At 39.7% G+C, this 23,018-nt stretch overlaps 2 protein-coding genes across 5 annotated transcripts; one reads left to right on the top strand and one right to left on the bottom strand.

Annotated features, from left to right (window-relative positions):
• The first annotated feature begins 113 nt into the window (after nucleotides 1-113).
• LOC119027742 lies at nucleotides 114-5,741 on the top strand. 3 transcript variants are annotated; one of them, XM_037113176.1, is made up of 6 exons: nucleotides 114-398; nucleotides 3,847-3,915; nucleotides 4,062-4,161; nucleotides 4,583-4,673; nucleotides 4,793-4,865; nucleotides 4,999-5,741. In XM_037113176.1, the coding sequence occupies exons 1-6, from the start codon at nucleotides 160-162 to the stop codon at nucleotides 5,183-5,185; spliced, it is 759 nt and encodes a 252-aa protein (XP_036969071.1). In that variant the 5' UTR covers nucleotides 114-159; the 3' UTR covers nucleotides 5,186-5,741. The 3 variants fall into 3 exon arrangements, with proteins under 3 accessions (XP_036969071.1, XP_036969077.1, XP_036969082.1); XM_037113182.1 differs by lacking the exon at nucleotides 114-398 and adding an exon at nucleotides 2,416-2,894; XM_037113187.1 differs by lacking the exon at nucleotides 114-398 and adding an exon at nucleotides 3,272-3,705.
• A 392-nt stretch (nucleotides 5,742-6,133) lies between these two features.
• Nucleotides 6,134-21,008, bottom strand: LOC119027706 (centrosomal protein of 95 kDa-like). Of its 2 annotated transcripts, none has more exons than XM_037113141.1 (21): nucleotides 20,795-21,008; nucleotides 20,106-20,234; nucleotides 19,015-19,122; nucleotides 18,368-18,478; nucleotides 17,092-17,212; nucleotides 15,795-15,913; nucleotides 14,830-15,035; nucleotides 13,664-13,715; nucleotides 13,382-13,434; nucleotides 12,942-13,129; nucleotides 12,697-12,823; nucleotides 12,452-12,569; nucleotides 12,029-12,198; nucleotides 11,781-11,867; nucleotides 11,037-11,187; nucleotides 9,097-9,266; nucleotides 8,904-8,978; nucleotides 8,485-8,637; nucleotides 8,021-8,167; nucleotides 7,864-7,935; nucleotides 6,134-7,381 (listed from the first exon to the last, which is right to left on the bottom strand). In XM_037113141.1, the coding sequence occupies exons 1-21, from the start codon at nucleotides 20,817-20,819 to the stop codon at nucleotides 7,205-7,207; spliced, it is 2,559 nt and encodes an 852-aa protein (XP_036969036.1). In that variant the 5' UTR covers nucleotides 20,820-21,008; the 3' UTR covers nucleotides 6,134-7,204. The 2 variants fall into 2 exon arrangements, with proteins under 2 accessions (XP_036969036.1, XP_036969028.1); XM_037113133.1 differs by having other exon boundaries at nucleotides 11,993-12,198; nucleotides 20,795-21,007.
• Nucleotides 21,009-23,018: the final 2,010 nt, after the last annotated feature.

The following is a 23,018-nucleotide window of genomic DNA, read 5'->3' as shown; positions in this document are numbered from 1 at the left end:
CAAGACTACTGCTTCCGAATAAACAATGGCAAGGAGAGCCAAGGGGAGTGTCTGAGAAGTGTCAATCATAATCGTGAACACGCTGCTGGCAGGGCCCCTCCCCCCCGTAGCGCGCGCGCTCTCACCTGATCAGATGGCATCAAACTCAAACTGCAAACAATGGCGGAGGGGCAACAGGGAGGAAAGATACCTATCCCACGGTTGGCACCACCATTGCCAATTTCAAAGAGAAGAAAAAAGAAGTCTTTTGAAGAAAAGCAGTGTAAAAAGAAAGAACTGGACCGTGCTAGGAATAAAACTAGGATAAATATCGGAGCGTCATTTCGGAGGTGGAGGGAGCTGCAGATTCTGCAGGGACTCAAGAGCGACGCAGAGTTGGCAGCTCTTCTGCTGGACAAGTAAGGACCCTGCTCGATATAAGGTTCATTCTAGTCTCTGACCACAAGGCTAAGATGGCGGCAGTGACAGTAATACTCGCGATAGCGCATATTATTGTCGCCTTCCGATGGTGCATTCGAGCTACGTAGCGTGTATGTTAACTTCGGTATTAAGCTTTGTCTTTATGGCTACGGTTAACAAAAGTGTCCTTAAAGTGACCAGGCAGTTGTAACGTTAGTTTGTGTTCTGTACGCTCTGCACGCTATGCAGTGGTTGAATTAGTTTAGAGAAATAGCGTTATTCATACTTCAGAAAGGTAGTATGACAACAATGTAGCACCAGGTAATGATTGCCTGCTAACTCCGTCTACCACGAAGTGACAAATATTGTTTGTTACTCATGATATCTTCAGTGACTCGGCGTGTGCCAGTTTTCATTGTAATTTTGTGATATTGATTAGGCTTATTTTGTTGCCAATGCCCCACCAAAGCAGTGCGCATTCAACCCAATGTGCATGCACCATCTTGGTTCTCTGGCTTCCTCTGTTACCGTGGTTACAAGCCTGCTCGTGCATGGCAAGCTCCTCTGTGAGGAGGTACCGCTAAAGTTTATATCGTCAAATATAAAATCTACTCTACTCCTAAATTGCACACCATGTTTTGGGTTGATTGAATGTGTTACCTCTCTGAAGGAGATTATATTTTCTGTGCTGTTGTTTTGTCATCGGGATTGTGAATTTGTTTGAGGTTTGTAAACAACGAAGGGGTGAGTTTCAGGGCTTATTTATTTTCATTGTTAGCACCCTAGCAAAAATACTTATACAATGTACGCATATCGCCCTCGGTGTCGCTAAAGGGAAGGACAAGTCCCCCTTTTCTCAACATAACCAATTGACAGCCCGATCTCCAAACAAAATGTAACGTTCAGATGTTTGCTTTTGACATTAGAGTGGTTATAGAAAAATAAGTGGATCCGAAGACTTTGATAAGAATCAGTGTAAATAATTTAGTTTTTTCCATCCAGTCAGAAAGGACACAGTGGGTGGTGGTGTTGCACCCACACACCGACTGTCGGTCGCCATTAAACATAAAGAAGAGAAGAAGAAAGTGGACCGTGAGTATATTCTCCTGTTACAAGGATGAAGGAGGGGGATCTGTCATAAGTTTTACATTTGACGTTATTGTGTGGTCATGCCTGATACAGATACAATACTGAAAAGTAGAATAAGAGTAAAGGGAGAGTAAAGTCATTATTCGAGCGACAGCAGGTTAAAAGGGAATGTGATGGGAGACGGGCGAAAACGTGTGAACATCGGTCGGTCATTTAAGAAATGGAGAGAATTGCGGGGATTTTGGGAGTCAAATCCGACCCTCAGTTACCCTACTTCCTCATGGGAGGGTTTGTAATGTGTTATGAAATCCACGACGAGATGTCGTTTTACATTTGATATATGAGATAACGTTTAACGTTGGTGGCAAAACAAAGCTAGCTAACGCTTCAGCTGTAGAGCAAGTTAATCAAACAAGGACCATCCTACGTGTTAAGTCAGGTTTGGTGGCGCGTATTCTTGGAAAGACCCATGACAACTTTTGCTACATCTCGCAAATACCTCCTGCAACGGCTTTAGTACACAATCAATGGAACAGATTGCCCTGCGTCTATTTGACCTAATGTGTCCCCGGAGAGTTGCCGTAGGGCTGCCACAAAACGGTTATTATTGTCGTGGTGGCTAGTGCTGCTATGTTCAACAGAACCGTCCATGGATATGGTGTTAATTAAATTACGATAAATAATATATTTGGTTATCATTTATAAACAACTGTACAGGTGTTACACCATGTTCTGCAACCCGGCAGACTGGATATGATGCCCTAACTTTTGATAAACAAACAAACATGGCGCCCAAAACTCCTCAGAAAACAGCTGTCGCACACTCTGCGGGTAAGGAGAAGAGGCTTGGATCAGAGGAAGGACAGCGAGAGAGACGGTGATAAACAGCGCAGTAAGACGAGAATATCTATCGGCGCCGCTATTACAAAGTGGCAACAAGTTAAAGCTAGAATATTTAAGAAATCTAAAGTAACTGGCCGTAAAATCATCCTAATATGTCACAGAGACCCAGGAATAATGTTCAAATAACATACTGAACTCACCAACAACAGTACAGCCAAAATATTCGCATAAAAAAAATAAAAAAAAATCTTTTGCAGACCGCAAATCATGTTGATGTTTTGAAATCATGTTTTGGCATGTGGCGCCACCCACCGCTGTCTACCAATCATTGCAGTCAGTAGAGTCTCAGCTGCCGAGCAACCACAGGTTGCCTGTTACGACTGTGCGACCATGGCGGGGGCAACAAAATCTAGAGGACCTCCTTATGAATCACAAAAACGCCAAGATAAAATGCGAGGCAAAGCGAGGGTCTATATAGGAGATTCATTTGAACGGTGGAGACAGTTGAAAGCTGAGAGGAATTTAAAAACGTATGCTGAATTGGCTACTCTTCTCCTAGACAGGTAACATTAAGCTTGGCTAACTAAGTTAGTATCATAGCTTGCGGGCAGGGTCCGAAATGAACTTTTTCATTTACCAGCCAAGTGGACTGGTAGATGGAAAATCCTCCGGCCAAGCATATTTTTTTTTTACCGGACAAAATAATAAATTGCCGTTTTGTGTTACATATACTACATATACATTCATTTCCATACATTTAATTGAGATAACGTATTATGTTGACTGTACTAAAGAAGAGGCCAGAACAAAATTGAAGCGTAAAAATAATGTATTTATTCATTTATTATTATTATTTATCCAGTGGAAACTCGGGGTCAGAGCAGAGTGCGTTCGGGTTTTCACAGTCTTGTGTGTGTGTGTGTGTGTGTGTGTGTGTGTGTGTGTGTGTGTGTGTGTGTGTGTGTGTGTGTGTGTGTGTGCCTGCGTTTCTTACACAACGCAGTAGACTCTTTAACGTACTATTGTGGTACAAACATTTACCCGCCAGTGTGGCGGATAACCTCCACGATTTACTCGCCAAAAAGAAAAGTTACCCGCCATTAGCGCCTGGTGTGTGTTAATTTCGGACCCTGCTCGACGGGGATGTACATTTCGAATATTTGAACTGTCGAGTAATAACGTTATTCATCAGTCGATCATCAGCACAGCTAACGCTAGCAGTACTAGTCCGGAGGGGGAGGCGGATACGACTCGCCGCGGTATTTTGAATTTGAGTGTACTTACCGTTTTTCGCCACATTCTTACATATGGCGCCTTTAAGAAACAATGCGGTATTAAAATGGACTCAAACATGGCCTTTATATCGCTGGACAGGTAGGTTAGGTGTGTATCATCGTTACAGATTGCGTTAATGTAGAGCAAACGTGCTTGTCTCCTTCGGTGCTTCCATCAACACCACTGCTTGAATCTTTATTGCCTGACCAGCAAGCTAACCGCCATGTGTTGTAATTGTAGTTATCTTCGGACCAAGTCAGGGAATCAAGCCGATCGACCAGCCTATCAAACAAGTTCCCCTGAATCCTGGTGAGACGATTTGAGTATTACTGCTATGTCTTTATAAACCAAACCAAGAAGAAATAATGAGTTATCGTGTAACATGTTATTCACACTGAAACAGACAACAACATAACTTAATGTACACTCTTGTGCTTCTTGTCATGTTTATTTAGTGAAAGCTTGGGTGATGAATATCCAATAATGATGAATTCACCAATTGAAGTGAAGCAGGAAGTTTCTCCTCCTCCTGTCCAGTCATCTGAAAACGGCAAGGTAAATGTGACCATGACACATCTCCCTCAAGAGCTGAAACACTTAGCCACTTACTTAACTTACAGAAAATCAATCGGCAACTATTTTGACACTCGCTTTATCATCTCTGTTTGTTACCTTTGTAAACTAAAAAGCTTTGGTTTTGGACTGTCAATTGGGTAACACAAGCAGTGTGAATACATCTCTTTACCTCCTTTTATAAAACCGTTTTCTGATATGTTATAGTTACTTAATCATCTGTTTATTGGAAAACTCTTTCAGTCATGAAAATGATTTGCCAAGTGACGCATTGTTAATCCAACCTTTAAACTATATTAATCTGTATTTGTTGAGCTGCAGTTAATGAAATGTGCTAAATGAATGAAACGATGTTGCCTGTTTTAACTAAGCATTGTGCTGCTGTTCCCTGTCCTGTTTAAAGCACCCACAGACAGACAATGCTGCCTCTCAAATACTGAACAGTCAAGACGAGTCGATGACAATCAACCAGACAGAATATGAAGAAGATGCAGGTGAGTCTTCTTGATATTAGCAGAGTCTCTCACCAGCAAAACAAATCCTTAAGATTGCAAGCTAATTGAATACAGGATAAGTGAAGTTATGACTGATACACTGAAATGGATCCACACAGATATGCCAGAAGATGATGAAGTCAGCATCTCATTAAGTGTGGGGGATGGACGCTACCTGGTGGATTTGGGAAGGTATGTTATTATCAATAATAATAATAATCCAGTTTTAAACTTTTGTTGTTAAATACCACCCCCAGCTGTTAATAAACGCAAGTCAGAACAAGAAGTCCTCACTCTATTCATGCATCTTTTCTGTTTCCCTCAGCTCATCAGAGTTCATCATTGATGAAGAGTGCATCCTTCAGCTGTTCAATTCATGTCGGGAATGCAACAGACAATGTACTGTTAGAAAACAAGTCAAAGGGCTAAAACTCACGGTCTCCCAGAAGTGCTGTTTCTGTGAAAGCAGCAGCAAATGGACAAACCTGCCAGATGAAGACGATGATTGTTGAAAGTAAAAGATGCAGCATGGACCAACTCAGCGATGTTACAGAGCAGTACTACTTTAGATAGCATCATGTCTTTAATGACACTTCAAGTGGACAGTGATTGTGTGGAAATTTCGATAAACAATGAGTATGTCTCATCTATTTTTCTGATTAAATTCATGAGACGTTAAACTGGGCTGCTGGACCTGAGGCTGCTATGCTGCCTCTGTGGAGTTTGGTTGTTCATCGCTACAATATCTTGAAGGCATCATCAACTACTTTGTATGTGTTCAGTTTTTTCCTGATGCTAGAAAGAGGGTGTTTTTTTGTTGTTTTTTTCAGCCTGCCACATCTGTCAGTTAATATGCATACAGCAAAGTAAGTGGAAGGGAGAATACTTGGTTTTCATTGGCAGGTAAGTAAAGGAAGGAAGGTAAGGAAAGTTATTTTGTCTTTCCAGGAAAAACATTTAAGATTTTTATTTTGTTCAGATGGGCTAGGTCAAGAAGTCATTAGTCTTAATGCTTTGCCACCCTTGTGCCAATATGCTTTTTCAAAATAAACATTCACTCAAATAAGATTTGTCATTTTAATTTTTAACATGATTGGATCTCAGCTAGGTGCAAGTGTAGTGTGCTCTGTTTGCTGGATGCAAAAAAGGTTACCATGGCGCAAACCGTAATGGGTTTCAAGAGCTCAGTGGTGCTGTTGCCGAGTTGTGCCAAGTGACCAATTGCAGTCGGCTCTCACTTCAACAACTCAATATGCAGAGAAACACGTTCATCATGACAGATGCCATGTGTTTTGCTTAAAGAGAACTTTATAACATTTGCAGAAGTTGCAAGAAAGCCCAAATAATTGAGAATCTGTCAGTGATCACACAGTTAATAGTTCCTTCTGACCTTTCTAACACACAAAATTGCACTTTTTAAAAAAAAAAGAAAAAAAGCCTGGAGTTGAATTTCTTCTGGCAAAAAGTTACCTATATTGGCTACTAATTTTTTTTCTTTATTTGTAATATTCAACATTCTTTCTTGAATTTGTAATTTATCTTGGGGCCTTAATGCCTGCACTGTGAGCTGTCCACTTGTGGATCTCTCGGATCTCTCTGGAATCAGATCTCTCAAATGTAAACCTTCATCCTTCATGTTAATTTGTGATGCTACAGATGCAACTGCCTCATTACATAATTTGCTCATTTTAGTGTATTATAATCAGCCTTAAACTTCAGGAGATGAGTGAGCCCACACATTTAATAGATGATAGTGAGGCGTGTGCTCATAACATACAATGCACAATATCAGTAGACAGTGTTTTAACATTGCAGCTCTTTGTGTATTGGTTTAAAACGACCATGTCTTAAGTTCTGGCTGAAAGTTAAAGATCACAACAGAATGAAGGAAGTGGATAAGTCATGACAGACTGATTATCATCGCCCCTGGTGATCAGACAGCAGGACACCAGGTGAAAAAGTTAAAAAATAAATAATCCACCAGAATGGTTAAAACACTAAAAGATGTAGCACATATAAGGGACAAGAGGTTAAAAATCAGTCAGTGTGACATTGATACTTATTAACTTTGCATCTGTGCTCTCTTTTTGGCAAAAGGAAGAACATTTTTACTAGCTGTTTGCTACAATATCAGCACACAAAGACTGCACAGTGACAGAGCCACTTTAAAACAATCTTAGGTATCAAGTACTAAAACCCATGGAAGAAGGGGACTTGGTCCAAGGTGTCATTAAGTTCAGGTATAGCAGCTGAGGTGAGAAGAGGAGTTAGCTAAATAAGCTAGCAGCTACATATTATCGGAGTGTGTTCGGTTCATTAATAATGAAAATTCAGTTCTTACAATCTGAATTTCCGCTTCCTGTGCAAATGTCTGAAAGAAGATGCCGAGGACACTGTACTGCTCAGCCATCAGAATGTCGTACCCTTAATAGAGAATGGCAATAACAAGTTTTTTTGCAACATGTTCCTCTGATGTAAATCCAGCAATAATCGAGTGGAGCTTAAAACAGCCCCTCATCTTGCTTCTGAGGTCAGTGCAGATAGCTAGTGTTGTACTGGAAGGAAGCCATCTGGACCCGACTGCGCAGCCTCTGGACCTCCAGATCCTGGAAGTAGTCGTCCTCATCGTTCTGGACGATGATCTTCTGCAGTTCACAAATCTCACGCTCCATCCTGGAACGCAGCTCTCGTTTCATCTTCAGCAGAGCCTGCAAACAATAGGAATGGTCAATGGTCTTGTTTTTAAATGGCTCAGGGAAAAGAGAATAAATCTGGACAATTCTGTGTCATAGTTAATGCAATGCTATACACTCTGATTTAAGGTGCATGTTGTGTGTGGTTTGAAATCAAAGATGTAACAACTGCATGAGATGCCTTTAGATTTTTAGAAAAGAACTGAATTAAAAAGAAAAATGCAAATAACATCTTTTCAAATCAATGTGTGAAATCAGGTCTTCCAGGACATGGATTACACTGGATGCACTGTAAGGACCTATTGTATGTTATTTTTGCGTTAGCCCTGATAATCCTGATATAGTTGTTTAGAAGAATGTTGCAACACTGTTCTGCTGTGAAGCTCAAGAAATGTTGTGGACTACAAAACATTCTTCCTTTATTAGATAGTGATTCAACTTTAATTTTAAAGTGAATTTATTCTTAAATTAACAGCAGTAGTAAGTGAAGGTTTTACCTTTTCTTGAGCTTTTTTCCGAACTTGGATGTCTTCTCGTTCTTGTGCAAGTTTTTCAGCTAGTAGTGAAAACTGAAAGAGAGAGAGAGCATGTTGTGAAGACAATTTCTTTACTTGTTCTTACACACTGCATCCTGACGATGTGTTTGTGTCCTACCTGGTCTTTGTAGTAGTTCTCCATGGACTTGATCTGGTCCTGGTGCCGTCTCTGATGTTCCAGTCGCTGCTCCCTGGCGTAGGCTTTTTGTTCTCTCAACCGAACTTTCTGTAGCTCCAAACCCTCCTCAAACAGTTGCCGAAACATCTAAAAACACAAACACAGCCACACTTGGCTCATCATGTCACCCAACAGACTAATGTCAGATAATCACATGGACTGTGTTTAAATCTTAAATTCAGTAATATCAGTTAACATCTGACTGATGTCCATCATTCCAGTGTGATTATTTGCTTTGATTCTTTGTTTAATGTCAATGAAAATGCCATCTATTTTTGGGTTGTGACCTGAAGTTTTGGTCAGACCAGATAAAAAAAAATTATAGAAAGACAATTAAATAATGTCACTAAACATCAGTCGGGGCCTTAATCCCTGAAATGGAGCACAAAGTCATCATTACCCACCCTCTCTTCCTTGGTGCGCGCCCTCATCAGACGGGCTCGGTGCTGAACATGGTAGTCGCTGTGGTACTTCTTGGCGCGTGCAACCTGCTGCCTCTGTTCTCTCAGTCTATTCTGGGTTGACTTCTGCTGCTGGACACGCTCCTTGAAGTCCCTCTGGAAGATAAACACTTTAGCTTGGTAGGTGGAATGGGATTTATTAAGGGAACGTTGCCTGAAGATGTGTACATGCAAGTGTTGGTCAAGTCTGATTTTCAGCTTTTGTGCACTCAAACACTTGGTTTGGATCTCATGGCCTGTGTTTTAAAAAACAACCCAGAACAGGTATGTGAGGTCCGTCTGCAGGTGGGTGCATGTAATGTGATGTTATTGCTAATGTTACTAGATGTGAAGAAATCTTCTGAGTTTGTGCTGATGCTCACCAGACGCCTGGCATGCTCTTGGTCTTTGCGGACGATCTCCACCAGCAGGTCATGTTTCCTAAGGGCTTCCTCCACCTGGCAGATAAGTGAGACTTATTTCGTATGCATCTATCAATCCACTCACCAAATCATACAGTCCACACTATATAGGGCACAGAGGTTTAAGTCAATGCATTTGTCAGCACTGTACTACCTGGCTGGGGAGTTTGGTGCGACGCTGGCTATGGGAGGATGACGGGGCATGAAGTCTGTCTACTTGCTGCATCTGCTGCTCCCACATGTGACCCAGGGCGTGGGGGGAGATGTGAAGGTGGGGCAACTCTTCGAGGAGAACAGGGAGGAGGTCATTCTCCCTTACTTTCACTTGAGAGAGACAGCAGGGACACAAACAAAACATTACCAGTTTAATCTACACTACTACTACTACTACTACTACTACTACTACTACTACTACTACTACTACTACTACTACTACTACTACTACTACTACTACTACTACTACATTCATATTAAATTATGTTCTGTGCTTGTGAAAGAAAGTTGAACGTTATGTGTGACAAAAAAACGGAATTTGTTAATATTAGTATTGTCATGTCATGTGACAGTTGATTAAGATATCTGAAGACATGCTGGTTTCAGCAGTGGTCTAATACAACCATTTTTATGGTTGCATAGAAAAGGTTCATTTGTGGATGCCTGATGCTTTAAGGGCTGCTCACTACACTGGCGCTTAATAGTTTTATTACTCTCAAAGCCCATAACTCACCAAACTGAGTGACTGTGGACAAGTATCAAAACAAGTTGTATTATGTTTTTTGATGATGGGTGTATGAGTCCTAGTCAGTTTATTGCCTGCTTGGTTGTCAGTAAAACATGTTCTAGCCACCTACAAACAGGCCCATTGAAAATACCTGTCAGTTTAGTGTACACACTTTCCAGAATATTTCAGCGTTTTACTTTGCTGTCAAACGCTTCTTTCCTCTGGCAATACTTCTGTATTCCTATGCAAATCACAATGCTTATTTACAATAACTTCCAGGTAAAAAACCTTTGCGCCTCGCACTAGTTTACATACAAGTTTATAAGGCAGGAGACATGCATATATTTCTATTCATACATATTTATTAATTTGTACTTTATAAGAAAATTATAAAAGGATTTATGTTTCACATAGGAGATATGCTATATATAACTCTGATATTAACAATGTAGTTCTCTGTGTGTATATTCCTCGTGGAGCCTGCTTGAAAACATTTTTGGTTCATTAAGTTTCTGACATTTGTCGGGCTGCTATTGACTGCTAATGTAGTATAAGTTGTCCTGTATAGAGTCCATTCTATTAAAAGTTTATGTTCTTGTTTTTAACTTCAAAATGACTTAAATTACTACATTTATAAAAGTATTCCAACTCTCAACTAAAAAAGATCCTTTTGACTGACCATACTGATGTTAATTCGCAGGCCTTCAAGTAAATGCATCTGAGGCATCCACTGCCACCATAGAGAATGCAACATTAGCCAAAGGAGAAGGTGTAAATGCCAAGGCTCAGTCATCGTAGCTTACAGGATTAGTGTTTCTGAATCTTCAGTCTCAGTGTCACATGACTCATCAGCGACCTGAGGAGACCTGTGCAAACTCTGGTTTACATGAATCTGAATTTGGGCACAAAACCAATGTCAGATGTGCCTTAAAATAAATCAATGTAACATAGCAGGAGATGCTACAATTAGCTGACAATTATGTAAAGTTTTCTGTGGAGTTTATAGCTGCAGACCACAATAAGGACATGTACTAATAATAATAATAATAATAATAATAAATAATAATAATAATAATAATAATAATAATAATGAACACAGTTACAGCAGAGGAGATACACATAGATCACTTGCCAGTTGTGACAAAATACTGTAATGACAATATTTGAGTACAGATATAATAATAACAATAATAACAATAACAATAACAATAATAATAATAATAATCCTTGTAAAGTTAGTCATCAAGTGCAGCACACTACAGGAATGTTACGCCACTACTGAATGCGACAACATACAGGCTTATATGTCAGCATGTCTCCGCATGACTGAAAAGTCCATGTAGTATCTATGTAGTAAATATAATTTAACCTACTTGAACGGGCTTTCCTGGGTGACTCCTGCGACCTCCGTCCTGGTGTGGTTTGTCTGTTACCTTCCGATCTGTGCTGGGCCTTCGTTCTTGCTGGCGATGGTCTGGCTGCTTGGGAAACATCCCCTAGTATGGCCTCTCTGTACTGTCGCTCCTACAGAAAAGGACACACACACACACACTGGGAGTAAACTGGGAGGAACTGCCCTACAGTCACAAGCACTCAGTATTTCACTTGAGCTTTATTTTGCCCATTTTCCTCCAAGTGGAAGGCTTTGATATTACTAATATTGTAGCTTGTTAAACAGTTAGTATAAAATAGCAGAGGTGAAATATAAACTGCTAAGTTTACTGATTAAGTTGATGTTTACAGATTAGAGAAAAGTTTGTCAGTTTCCATTACAACATACCAACAAATGAGATGCAGTCTATATTTTCCACACGTTTTTTTTCCGAGTTTGCATTCAACAAATGTGCTTTCACAAACTCCTAACTGAGCAGCCATGAACAAGAACAGAGCAGACACAACAACACATACTGAAACCATTTCTTTTAAGTAGTAGCTCCAGTACAGGAATAAAATATTCAACACAGTCACAAAAAATTGTAATCCTCAATGAATATGAGAAACTGATAGAGCTCTACTTCATCGTCCTAAACATTGATGTGATGTTGTTAAAAGGGGGGAGAACTAAGAGGCTTCCTCATTGTACTCAGACTACACAAGACATCATAATAATGACTTACTGCTTCCTGAGCTTTGAGGCGTGCCTTGTCTAGTTCTGCTCGTTCCTTGTCTTCATATCTTTTCAACTCCTCCTCATACCCCTTATTCTGCACAAAATGAAAGAGATTAATTTCATCTTTTTTTAAATTTCTATTTCTGATGTACTTGGTGTAAAAACGTATCATCCAACTTCCTCATTAACAAGAAAAGGAAATAATGACTGTGTTTATACCTTGCTATGTTTCTTGTGAGACAGTCTGTGGTGTACCTCTTCTCGCTGTGAATGACCAGGAAGTGTGAGGTTGGTTTGTCTCCCATCATCCACGCTCAAGGCCTCTGCCATGGCGTCTTCCAATTGTCCCTGCAGGGAGCGATGGGCCCTTGGAGGGGAAGGAGATAATGAACGAGCTCGGTGGGTGGATTCAGCGTTGGGTGTTCCTGAAGATTGGAAATTTAACAATTCATTATATTTATCAGTGCTGATGCAAAGCACTAATTACATCTTCACTGTGTTGTGTTTTACAAAATTCGCACATGGAGGTGCTCACAGTTCCTGTCTAAAGGCAGGATACACTTGACTAAAATCTCTCACATCACCTGACATTTAAATTGAAATTAAAACTTGTGCAGAACTTTTGTTATAAATTATGTCAAAATGACGATACTCTTTAGCCGTAAAATGTGTGTGTACCTGTGTGTTGTCTGGGGGTCCTGCGACACTCCATGATGCTGTCACTGTGGTGGGACTGCTTGTCCTCTTCTTTAACTTCACTAGACTCTCCACTTTCACTGAGAACTCGTTTGAGCATCTACAGGAATTACACATTGCAAATTGTTACAAGCATTAAAAGCATAACACAAAAATGCCATATAATACTTTAACCCAACCTGAATAAAACAGACATACTGGTAGGATAAAATACAAAACCCACAAACCTGATCAAGTTCCTCAAGTCGATGTGAGAGTTTCTCAGATATGTGATGCAGCTCTTCTTCTGCTTTCTTGTTCCTCTGTCTGCGATACGACAAAGGCTCCTCAAAACCTTCCTCCTCCAACCTGCTGCTGCTCAGAGATATTTAGACAGTTAGAAAAATTCAAAGAGAAAAGTAATGTTACCTCTTCCCTGCATAAAATAAGTTCTATGAGTACATCTTTCCGAGAAGATCTCCACACGTCTTACCTGAGGCCCGTCCTTTCCATGTGACCCCTCCTTCTCTCCGATTGTCTTTGTGTATAATTCTGATCCTCCTCATCTTCTTCAGTGTCTGGTGGAGAGGGAGTTGTGGCCGCCATCTCATCCTGCAGGGTAAGGAACAGCACATCTGGCTGGGTTCGGAATAAAACCCTCCTGGGACCCCCATTAGTCGGCTGAAATTAGACAAAGACAGAAACGAGTTAATTAATAAAAATAAAATAACACAACATAGATAATGTTTTTATTTCCACCAGGATGTCATGTTTCAATCACAAGCAATCTAAGTCGGAGCCAATAAATACTGTATATTGTTCTTAAGTTAGAAATTCCAGTATCATGACAACATCACCTGTCAAGCAATCAATCAATCATGGGTTAGAAGTGTCTGCGAAATTGGTACAAGTGAAGGCTTGTTGCACTCTTACCTCTAGCGCCTCACCCTCCACTTCCGTCCTGACTCTTTGCTGAGTGGACACAGCTGGAAAATGAACAAAACACGCATCAAGAACTAAGTTAAACTCCACACTGCTGGGGGATTTTCACTTGTTAGCCATCAAGAAATCCACTGCAAACTCTAACGTCAGTTACAACTATTAATTCCATCAGATGAGTGCGGCTTTTTTTAACCCTATGATCTGTGATGCTTTTAAATAATTCAAATAGATAAACTAGTTGACATTTTGTTCTGGTACATTTGTTTTACTCACCATGAGACTGTAATCCATTGGTAACAACTGTCTCAGCTTCTGGTTTAGAGGTCTGTGTGAAAACAATGAGTGAGTGAGAAATTAAAATGTGGGAAAAAGCAGGAAAAGAACAGTTGTTGCTGCCATAAACGTTGACAACAGAGGGGCAGTTTAATGAACACAGTCCACAGCTCATAAAAGTTCATTTTCCCAAATTGCCACCAGAGAGCAGCAGACACAAGACTTTAAGAACATATTAACATTGGTGAAGGGTCGACTCACTCAAAAGAAAGAAGAGAGAAGAAGGAAATGTTCCGTAAGTTTGAGCTTGGTGGCTGCTGTTGTCGTCGTTGTTACTCTCAGTTACAGGAGCAAGCCACATGGTTAAACTTTGTCAACAGCCAACACCAAGCTCTTGTCCATGTGCAGGGCTATTCACTGTGTGGACCCTTTTTATCAGTAATTCACTTAATTACTATGGAAAAAATCTCACATCATCTTGAATGAGGCAGTGCTTTGCCCCGTTTGGATTTCTTCCTTTCTTCCTACCTACCTACCTACAAACTTTTAATGATCAGTGAACTGTTAAAAACTAGAACTTGCTCAAGACTCAACTCTTCAACTGGGTATGGACACAAACTTAAGTGCATCTACCTTTATCATCTAACGACGTGTGGGTGGTGGTTTGGGTGCATGAAATAACAGTAATAAAGCTTAGGAGGAGGTTTAGTCACACACTGAGAATGTAGTTGGTCAGAGTTGTTGGTGACATAAAACAAAAACATAAAACAATTCCATACATAGAAATGTATTTCCTCCAATGTAATGGATAGCTGACATTCAAAAGACTCTCACTTAAAGTGGCTCTTCAGAGTTTTTTTTTTTTCCAAGTGACTCTTACTCTTGCATTGTTATGAATACAACTGAAAAAGACCGAAAAGTCTGCCATTATCTTAATGAGTCAGCACACAATTGTGCTTCCTCTATTGTCCTTAAATCACAAAAAATAGGAAGTGCAAATGTGTAAGTAAAAAACAGAAAGCGACAGACTTGCATTGCTGGCACTGCAGTAAGTTATTCCATTGCCCCTCGAAGATAACAAGTTTGCATGTCCTCAAACTCAGTGCAAATAAAAGGAAATTGACTATTAAACATTTGAACCTCATCAAGCTCTATTATAAGGATACCTCTGTAATGACAGGAACGGCTTCCTCGTCTGCTTGTCCTTGGCTGAGGCCAGCAGCTGTGGAGGGCTGGCTGGGTGGCTGTGGGTCTGTATCCGGCCTCTGGGGCGTGTTGCTCTGGTTGGGTGGCTGCAGGGCGATGGCTGAGTGCAGCAGTTCAGTCTGTGGAGCATCCTTGGCGTCCAGAGGACCGGAGTTGATGACTGTGTCTGAGGTTTGGGGAGGGGCAGCAAGTCCCAGCGGATTATACATGAGGATTTACTTAAAGAGTTATTCCAGTGATGTTGAAATCTTTAGTCACTTAATATAAAAATATGAGCGAAAGTTGAAGGCAACGTGACGTGATAGAGCAGACATATGACAGCATCGGAATTTCTGTCTTTTCTTCTTCTTCTTCTTCTCTGTCTGTTCAAAAGTATTTATTAAAAAAATACTAAACAGTTGACTAATATTTGGTATTAATAATGTGAATCTACCAAAAAACTAGTGACTTAGAGTTGTCCAATAAGTGGAGTAAAAAGCACAATATTTGCAACCAAAGGTATATAATTGCCACGTATTGGTTACCAGTTTTCTTGGTAATAAAATAATCAGTCCCTGATAAAAGTTAAACACAAGAACAACATATCGGTCAATCCCTACTAAATGGTCTCAAAAAAACTCTTTGTTGATTGCAGCAAGGCCATGTGACTAGATTATTTCTGTTTACTGTTACAGCTACACCAACTACTTCAATCAGTGCTAGAAACAACATGTCTTCTCAGATGCGTAGAATTGTTTCAGACCAAAAAAACAACAAAGAAAAAAGCTTAAGCGTTTCAAGAAATCTTTCACTAAAGGTGGATTCCTGACTTATCTTAATGCAACAAATAATTTGGACACCGAGAGGTAAAAGAAACCAACATGTTGATAGTAGGAGCCAGACACAGTAAAGAACAAGTAAAGATGGGCTGTGTCTCCCATCTTACCTTCTTGTTTGGCTGTGAATGTGCGTGCAGAGACTCCCAACCCAATGAGTTCACTAGTGGATCCAATCTCCTCAGCGTTCCAGGAATGGAGGGAATGTTTACTGGAGTGGACTGTGGACCTAAACAATAAGAAATATTATCAACAAAAAGTGCTGTATGTTAAAATGAGTGAGGTTAAATTGATATACTTGCTCTGAATTCATCAAACCTCACAATTACTGTGAGATGTTGATAAGCTGCCACTAAAGACACAAACATCATTAAACTTACATGTCCAAAATTATACTTTGTGAGTTTTCCAAATCTGAACAATGTCCAAGACTGTTACAGCGTTGTTGTTGAAAGACTACAAAGACATTGGCTGTAGCAGTATTCCCTGTGGTACTTACTATTCACTTATTGAATGAATAAGCACACCAGCAGTGCCACAACCTACACCCATAAAAACAGACAATTACATGTAATTCGGAAGCTCACCCAGCTGCAGGAGCTCCTGTCACTCCTGAGTTCATGTGTTTGACACACACCTCACCACACCTTTTTAGTATTTACACTCTAGCTAGAAAATCAGCCTCACTAGCTGTTGTGCCAGCAGGATGTACCTGCACTACAGCTGATTGATATAGTCAAGGTAATTTTGAACAAATGGGTTGACTTGTTTTGGTCTATGGGGAAGAAAGAGGAGTTGGTATTCTTTTTTTTTATTATTAATTCTACAATGTGATGCTTTCTCATTATGAAAAAGCAATAGGTGTGTGATTGATGTCTCACGTTTCAGTTGACATATACCGTTTATCACATATCATTGCTCCATTATTGCTTTGTCAGTGAAGTTTTCAACACTCCGGTACACTCCTCCACTATCAAAATAATAAATTTGACACCGACTTAAACCAGCTGGAGTAAAAAAATGATTTCCTCGTACATAGGAATTTGTGGATTTTTCCATTTAAGGAGTCACAACAGTACCGATGTCTGAAACTGACTAAATAAGTGCACACCTGGCACAAACTGTGACACCTAAACAGAAATACAAAATAAGGAATCCACCTTTATCAAGCAACAATTAACAAACAGAGTCACATCACTCACACTGTTAGGCATGGTGATCTCTGAGGGGAGAAGCGCAAAATCACCACTGCAATTAAAAGGATAGCATCCAAGATATAGCCATGATCAAATTAAAAAATAAAATAAAATAAACAAATAAAAGTTCATAATCATCATCTTGTGACCAATATGTGTTTTTTTTTAGTTTTGGGAGAGTATGTAAAGTGCATCTAATAGAAAATCTTACTCTCCACTGGAAGACGAAGAAGCTCCATCCAGTTCAGCTTCCTTGTTATCTGTGGCATCACAATTTGCTGTCTCCTTGGTTTCACCAGGCACATCCTCATTCAGACTGTCATTCAGGTCCTCTGAAAAATGTCATGGATAGCACAAATGATCAAGAGGGTGCAACAACCACATAAACAATAAACAAAACACACACACACAAAAAAAAAAAAAACTTTTGAAGAATTATGAGAAAACAGAACTAATGACAAAGAGAAGGCAACAATTGTGATTAAAACATGAAATGACCTCCGTGGAATTTAAAGAGGAACAAAATCATATGACCTCACCAACGGATATTCTCAGTTTGAAAAGATAGGAGACAAACCTAGAAGACTCACAGCCGAAAAAAGCCTGACAAACAGCCATTTTGTAGCTTTTAGCACAGACATAAACTCAGAACAGTACAGCAACTACTAACTAAACCAAATACTAACAGCAACGGCACAACTTGTATAGTGTCACCACAGCTCAGATTAATGAACCTTTCAGCCCCAACGATCTGTATTCACAGCAAACAGACCACCGTCAGCTTCTATTGAACTCGTTACCAATTTCATTATTGTACATGCAGGAAGTTTGATTAAGCCTTTTTGAAACTCTCATCATTGTGGAGACACAGTCATTAACTACTAATTGCCATTTGGCAACAGTAAGAGGCCCTCTCACACAAAGGCATGCTCAGTTCTGCCAAACGAAGAGGCCTGACTGTTCTCTATACAGTCCTTCACCAGCTGGTCTTAAACTGGGTTTAGGACACATTACGTCCAGTTCATGCTGAGGGACAGACACGCAATATCACCTCAATGAGCACTTGCATCTCAGTAAGTTTAAAAAAAATAGTTTCAAGCCCTCTGAGACCTGCTCTGCTGATTAAAACTGTGCATTAATGGCAAGGCTTAAATATGTTAAGATGATTTAAATCAAATATCAGATCTTTAATCTGATTTTTTGTTTTCTAAAATCTGTTTATGTTTTATTGTTGCATTGGTGTTAATATTCTGACTTTGGGAATGACTAAAGCAGAAATCTTCCAAAGAAATCTTTCTGACAGGTTTGATAAATGATCAAGCTTTAAATTATGTGGTTAAGAATTATAATGTGCCAATTTGTCACATGAAACATAGATAGCGTGTGTAAACGTACAGTTCAAAATCTATATCGTCACAAATACCTAATAACATAAAAGGCATATCTGTAAAATTGATGAGGAAAAAGTGACAAATTAATCTGCCTACCACCATTCTGTGAATCCTCACTTATCTCCTCCTTGAGATATTCCAGGAGGCCATCGAAGATTTCCAGGAGGTTGTTGATAGACTCTTTGTCCCCTCTGACAACATTTTCTCCTGCGAACACACAGCCATCCTCAGCATTAAACTTGGTATTCATTAATTTTACTGCTGAAGAAAAAAGGGGGATTGTTTTGCCCTCGTGTTTCAGCAAACCCCCTCAGGAAGTGAAGAAACTGGGCCATTCAGCCCAAAATCAAGTGATTTGGTGGGGAAATGTTTTAACATCTCCAGTTGATCCAAGTGAAATAGAATAGAAAAGAATAGACTTTTATTCATCCTACATCGGGGAAATTCACTTGTGACAGTAGCAGGTAGACAGACATACAGTAAGTACAAGTACAGATATTAAACAAGCAGACTTAAAAATACTAAAAAAAAGATTGAGATAAGAGAAAGAAAGATAAAATATAGACTCTATGTGCATTGTATACAGGAGGTAAATGTGCATTGTGTACATTTAAATGAAGTGTAACGGTATTGCCTTGAAGGCTGGATATATAAATAAATAAACACAGTTTGAAATAAACAGACTTGGTGTATGAAAGTTAAGTTTCTTTTCTCTTTCACATGCAATGTGTTCATTAATTTACCTGTAATGTGTGAGAGACTGATCTGAAGGTAGTCCAGAGACAGGGAATCAATCACAGACTGGACGTTATGGATGTCATCTTCTTGACTGCATGGTACTGCGATGTAGTCTAGAAACACACATGGCATGTATGGGACCTCAGAATTGGTGAAGTGCACACATCAAAGTTGAAAAAGCGTGTGTTCACAGACTTCCGGCAACACTTTGGACCTTCTCTTTACAAACATGCCATCATGAGGCTGTTACGTTGCCAAGCTCTTTCCTGCTCTGTTAAGTACAGGAAAAAGCTAAGCGCACTAACAATCTTGTGATGGCATGTTTGATGGTCTTAGGAAGCATTCCTGACATACTAAGCACACTCATGAGATCATGCTCTGAACTAAAACCTCACAGCTTGTTCACCATCAGCATTTGTGGCCTTATGATTAGAATTTAAGCTGCCTTGTTAGAGCTAAAAATAATAGCTATTTTCATAATATTTTTTTTCACTGATTATTTGCTGAATGGATTAATTAACCACATCTTCAAGTGTCTGGTGATGACACATTAAAAAGCTGTTATTGCTCATTTAGTAAAGCTTTTGTTTTTTTTCTGTCTGACCTTGAAATCTTCAGATTTTCAGTTTACTTTGTCATAAGACAAGAACAGCAGCCAGTCATCACAAGGGAGAAGCTGAAACCAGAAAATATTTGTCATTTCTGCTTGAAAAATAAATCTAAAAGGATACATTTTTCATTAAAGTAGTTGCATCAATTAAAGTGTTTTTTCAATAGCATTTCAAACATTTGCTGGTTCCAGCTTCTTAAACATAAAGACTTTCTGCATTTCTTCGTCATTTTTTATTTTAATAAAAAAAATATTATTTAATAATAAACAATATTATTTATTACTTCTTTTGGGAGTGGGGGAGTCAATTTGTAAATTAAACAATTCATCATGGTAAATATTCATTTGTAAATAAAATGTATGCAACAACAACAATGAAATAAAAAATAAATAAGTAAAACAAAAGCACAGCATGCAAACCAAAAATATAGACATCAGGGATAATGTGCATCACTTTCGTACAATCTCCAGTTTGTTTCCTCTTACCTGGAACTTTCTCTCCCAGGATGTTCTCATACAGGGAAATGAAAACATTTGCATCACAATCAGTCAGTTTCCTCAGCCTCAGGTTTATGTGACACTTGCTGAGTAGATCATTTGCCACATCCACCCAATCTGTGCAAAAGAAAGAGAGATGGGGATGTGTGATAGTGTTAATTCAATCATGAATACCATCCGCGGCAAACTTCAGCTAGAGAGCGGGGAGTCATCTCTCCCTCATACACACTGTACTACTACTACTACTACTACTACTACTACTACTACTACTACTACTACTACTACTACAACACAAGCTACTGTTACACATACATTACCCTTTTAACAAATAACACGGGTGGCAATGGATTTGAGAAGAATACACAGCAAGCAAAATTTCGTCTGAAGTTACCTGCCACCTTTAAGTCAGCTCTAACGTGTTGTGACACAACTTTACCGGTTAACTCAAATGCAGCTAGCTAAAGCTGCTAACTCTACTTGCTTGCTAACGGGAACATTAGCAGAAGACGTTAATCTGTGAGCCCTGGCTTTTCAATTAAAACGTGTCTCTAAAATGTTTACTTAACGCCAATATCTGTGGTAGCAGGAAAGCAACATTAGCTTACGTTAGCAGTTCACTATTAACGTTACGTGTCGTTAGCTCTCTTCGGACAGGAGCTCAGTATCGGCTGCCTTACCTCTCTCTCCCTCCTGGGTTCCCATGAAACAGCTGTCGACGAGAGGCGGCAGGAGCACAAAATCCACTAAACAGCAACAACAGGGTCTCGTATAAACCGGAACCCTAACCCTGGCCTGAGAATGTGGGTCGGTTTTGTGTTGTCGTGGGTTTCAGTACCACGGAGAAGGAACTATCGGTTCTTATTTAAAATTGAAGTCTTGTGTGATTGGACGATACGTTCGTTCTTTGTTTCCGGAAGTTCCCATTGATGAGTGCGTACCGCCCCCTGCTGGTCACTGTGTGCACTGCAGGCAATAATAATGTGTACAGCGTCAACAACAGCGGTATGTTTGAGCGTGTTAAAATACTAAGGTCTCCTTTGCATGCATTGCTATTTTATCCTTGCTAAAACCCACATACATTTTAAAATGAGTGTAGTACCCCCCTCTTTCTCTCTCGCTCTCCCACTCGGGAAACACATGTTTACATTACCAGAGAAAGTGAAAGAAACAACAACAACGACAACAGCAACACAAACAAAAAAAGTACATACACAGTGATGTGCGTAGGGCAACAAGTGTTGAGGAGGCACCAAAAATAGTCTAATGAAAAATCAACATAGTCATAATAATTATAATGCCGATATCATTTCAGTATATAAATATTAGGCACTTTTTAGGCATGTGTATCACAAAACAGGCAGAACAAGAGATATATTTAATTGCTCAAATAAAGTAACGATGGTGCCCCCCAACACACACACACACACACACACACACACTCAACTTCCCGAGCTCCCCATGGGCGCCCTTTCCTATCTCAGTGGTCTGTTGGATTGCGCCTGACGAAGTCTGACAGTAGGCTAAGTCAACTTTTTTGGGAATGGCCTCGAAAAGGAGTCAGGAGCAGAGAAAACAAAGAAGCAACTGCGAGATGATGCCCGTTCATCACTTGCAGGTACGTCCATGTTTAATCATCCTTAAGGGAAATGTGCTGCTAATGTCATGGCTAGCCTATGCATACACCTCGAACTAGCTGACGTTATTCCTGATGTTAGCAAACTCAAATATGTTATAACTTGCAAGCTACATTGAGATTTTACTGTTAAACATTATCTATGCATTTTACAAGTAACTGGCGCCAGCTAGCTGTTAATTTACTTTAGATACTGAGCAGTAGTTTATGGGTTATTTTGACGTGACTGTCAAAAACACTTTCTCAGTAACAGTTAGCAGTCAGTGCACAAGGTAGGTAGGCTAACAATTCCTCTTGCTCCAGACCATTTATTACGTGTAGCGTGCGATTAATAGTCTTCAGACAGGCGTTTAGCAAAGTTTACCTGGAATAGTGTCATTTGAGATCAGTGATGCCAGTAATGCGTTACTTAGTAACTTAGTAACGCGTTACCAACCACAGTAATCGGATTAAAGTTACTTATGCATGCCTCTGTGCGTTACTATTATTTTTTGTCATTTTCCTTAGTAAGAATATATATATTTGCTTTCTTCTTGCGTCTCAGGGAATGAACACAAACACAAACAGCAATGGAGGGAGGACAGAGATGTGCATTTTCTAGCTGGAATTTGTCATTATTTTGAGTTCATGTCAGCTAAAGATGAGAACAATATGGTTTGTTGTACACTCTGTGCTGGCGACAAAGTACTATCAAGCTTCAAAGAACAGGACGTCAAATTTGAAGAAACATTTGGAGTAGCAGCACAGTTAAAGTCTGTGTAAAGCAAATTCAGCCATTTTCCTCTAAACACCTGAAATAGGTCATAAATGTATTTCTTTAAAACATGTTAAAAGCCTTTCAACCATTTAGAATTTAATTGTGGAGCTAGGCTAACAAACCGTGTTTCAAAATTTCTGTGTTCAGGATTTAATGGGCAGGTCAGAAATCATAGCTGCCTTACTTAATGCAACTATGATTAGCAGAAACCCCGCCCTGCTGCGGAAGTGGTATTCATTAAGCGCACATTAGCATCGGTGGTTTTCTGCTCACTCTCCAGTCTAGGAGAGCACGTCTTACAATAGCTTGCATCTAGCAAACCAGTCAACCAGTCAGCTAACCAGTCATGTGTCCTCCACGTTGCTCGTGCATCATTCCTGGATGCCACAGTGTGCAGAGTGATGGCGCCATTTGCCTATTTAAGTTTCGTACAGACTACAACATAAGGAAATGGTGGATCAATTTTGTCAAGAGGAGCTACTGTGGAGCATTCAAAATCACCACCAACACC

This window comes from Acanthopagrus latus, chromosome 1, assembly GCF_904848185.1.
Source record: "Acanthopagrus latus isolate v.2019 chromosome 1, fAcaLat1.1, whole genome shotgun sequence".
NCBI lineage: Eukaryota > Metazoa > Chordata > Actinopteri > Spariformes > Sparidae > Acanthopagrus > Acanthopagrus latus.
This window is presented reverse-complemented; position numbering and strand designations above follow the sequence as displayed.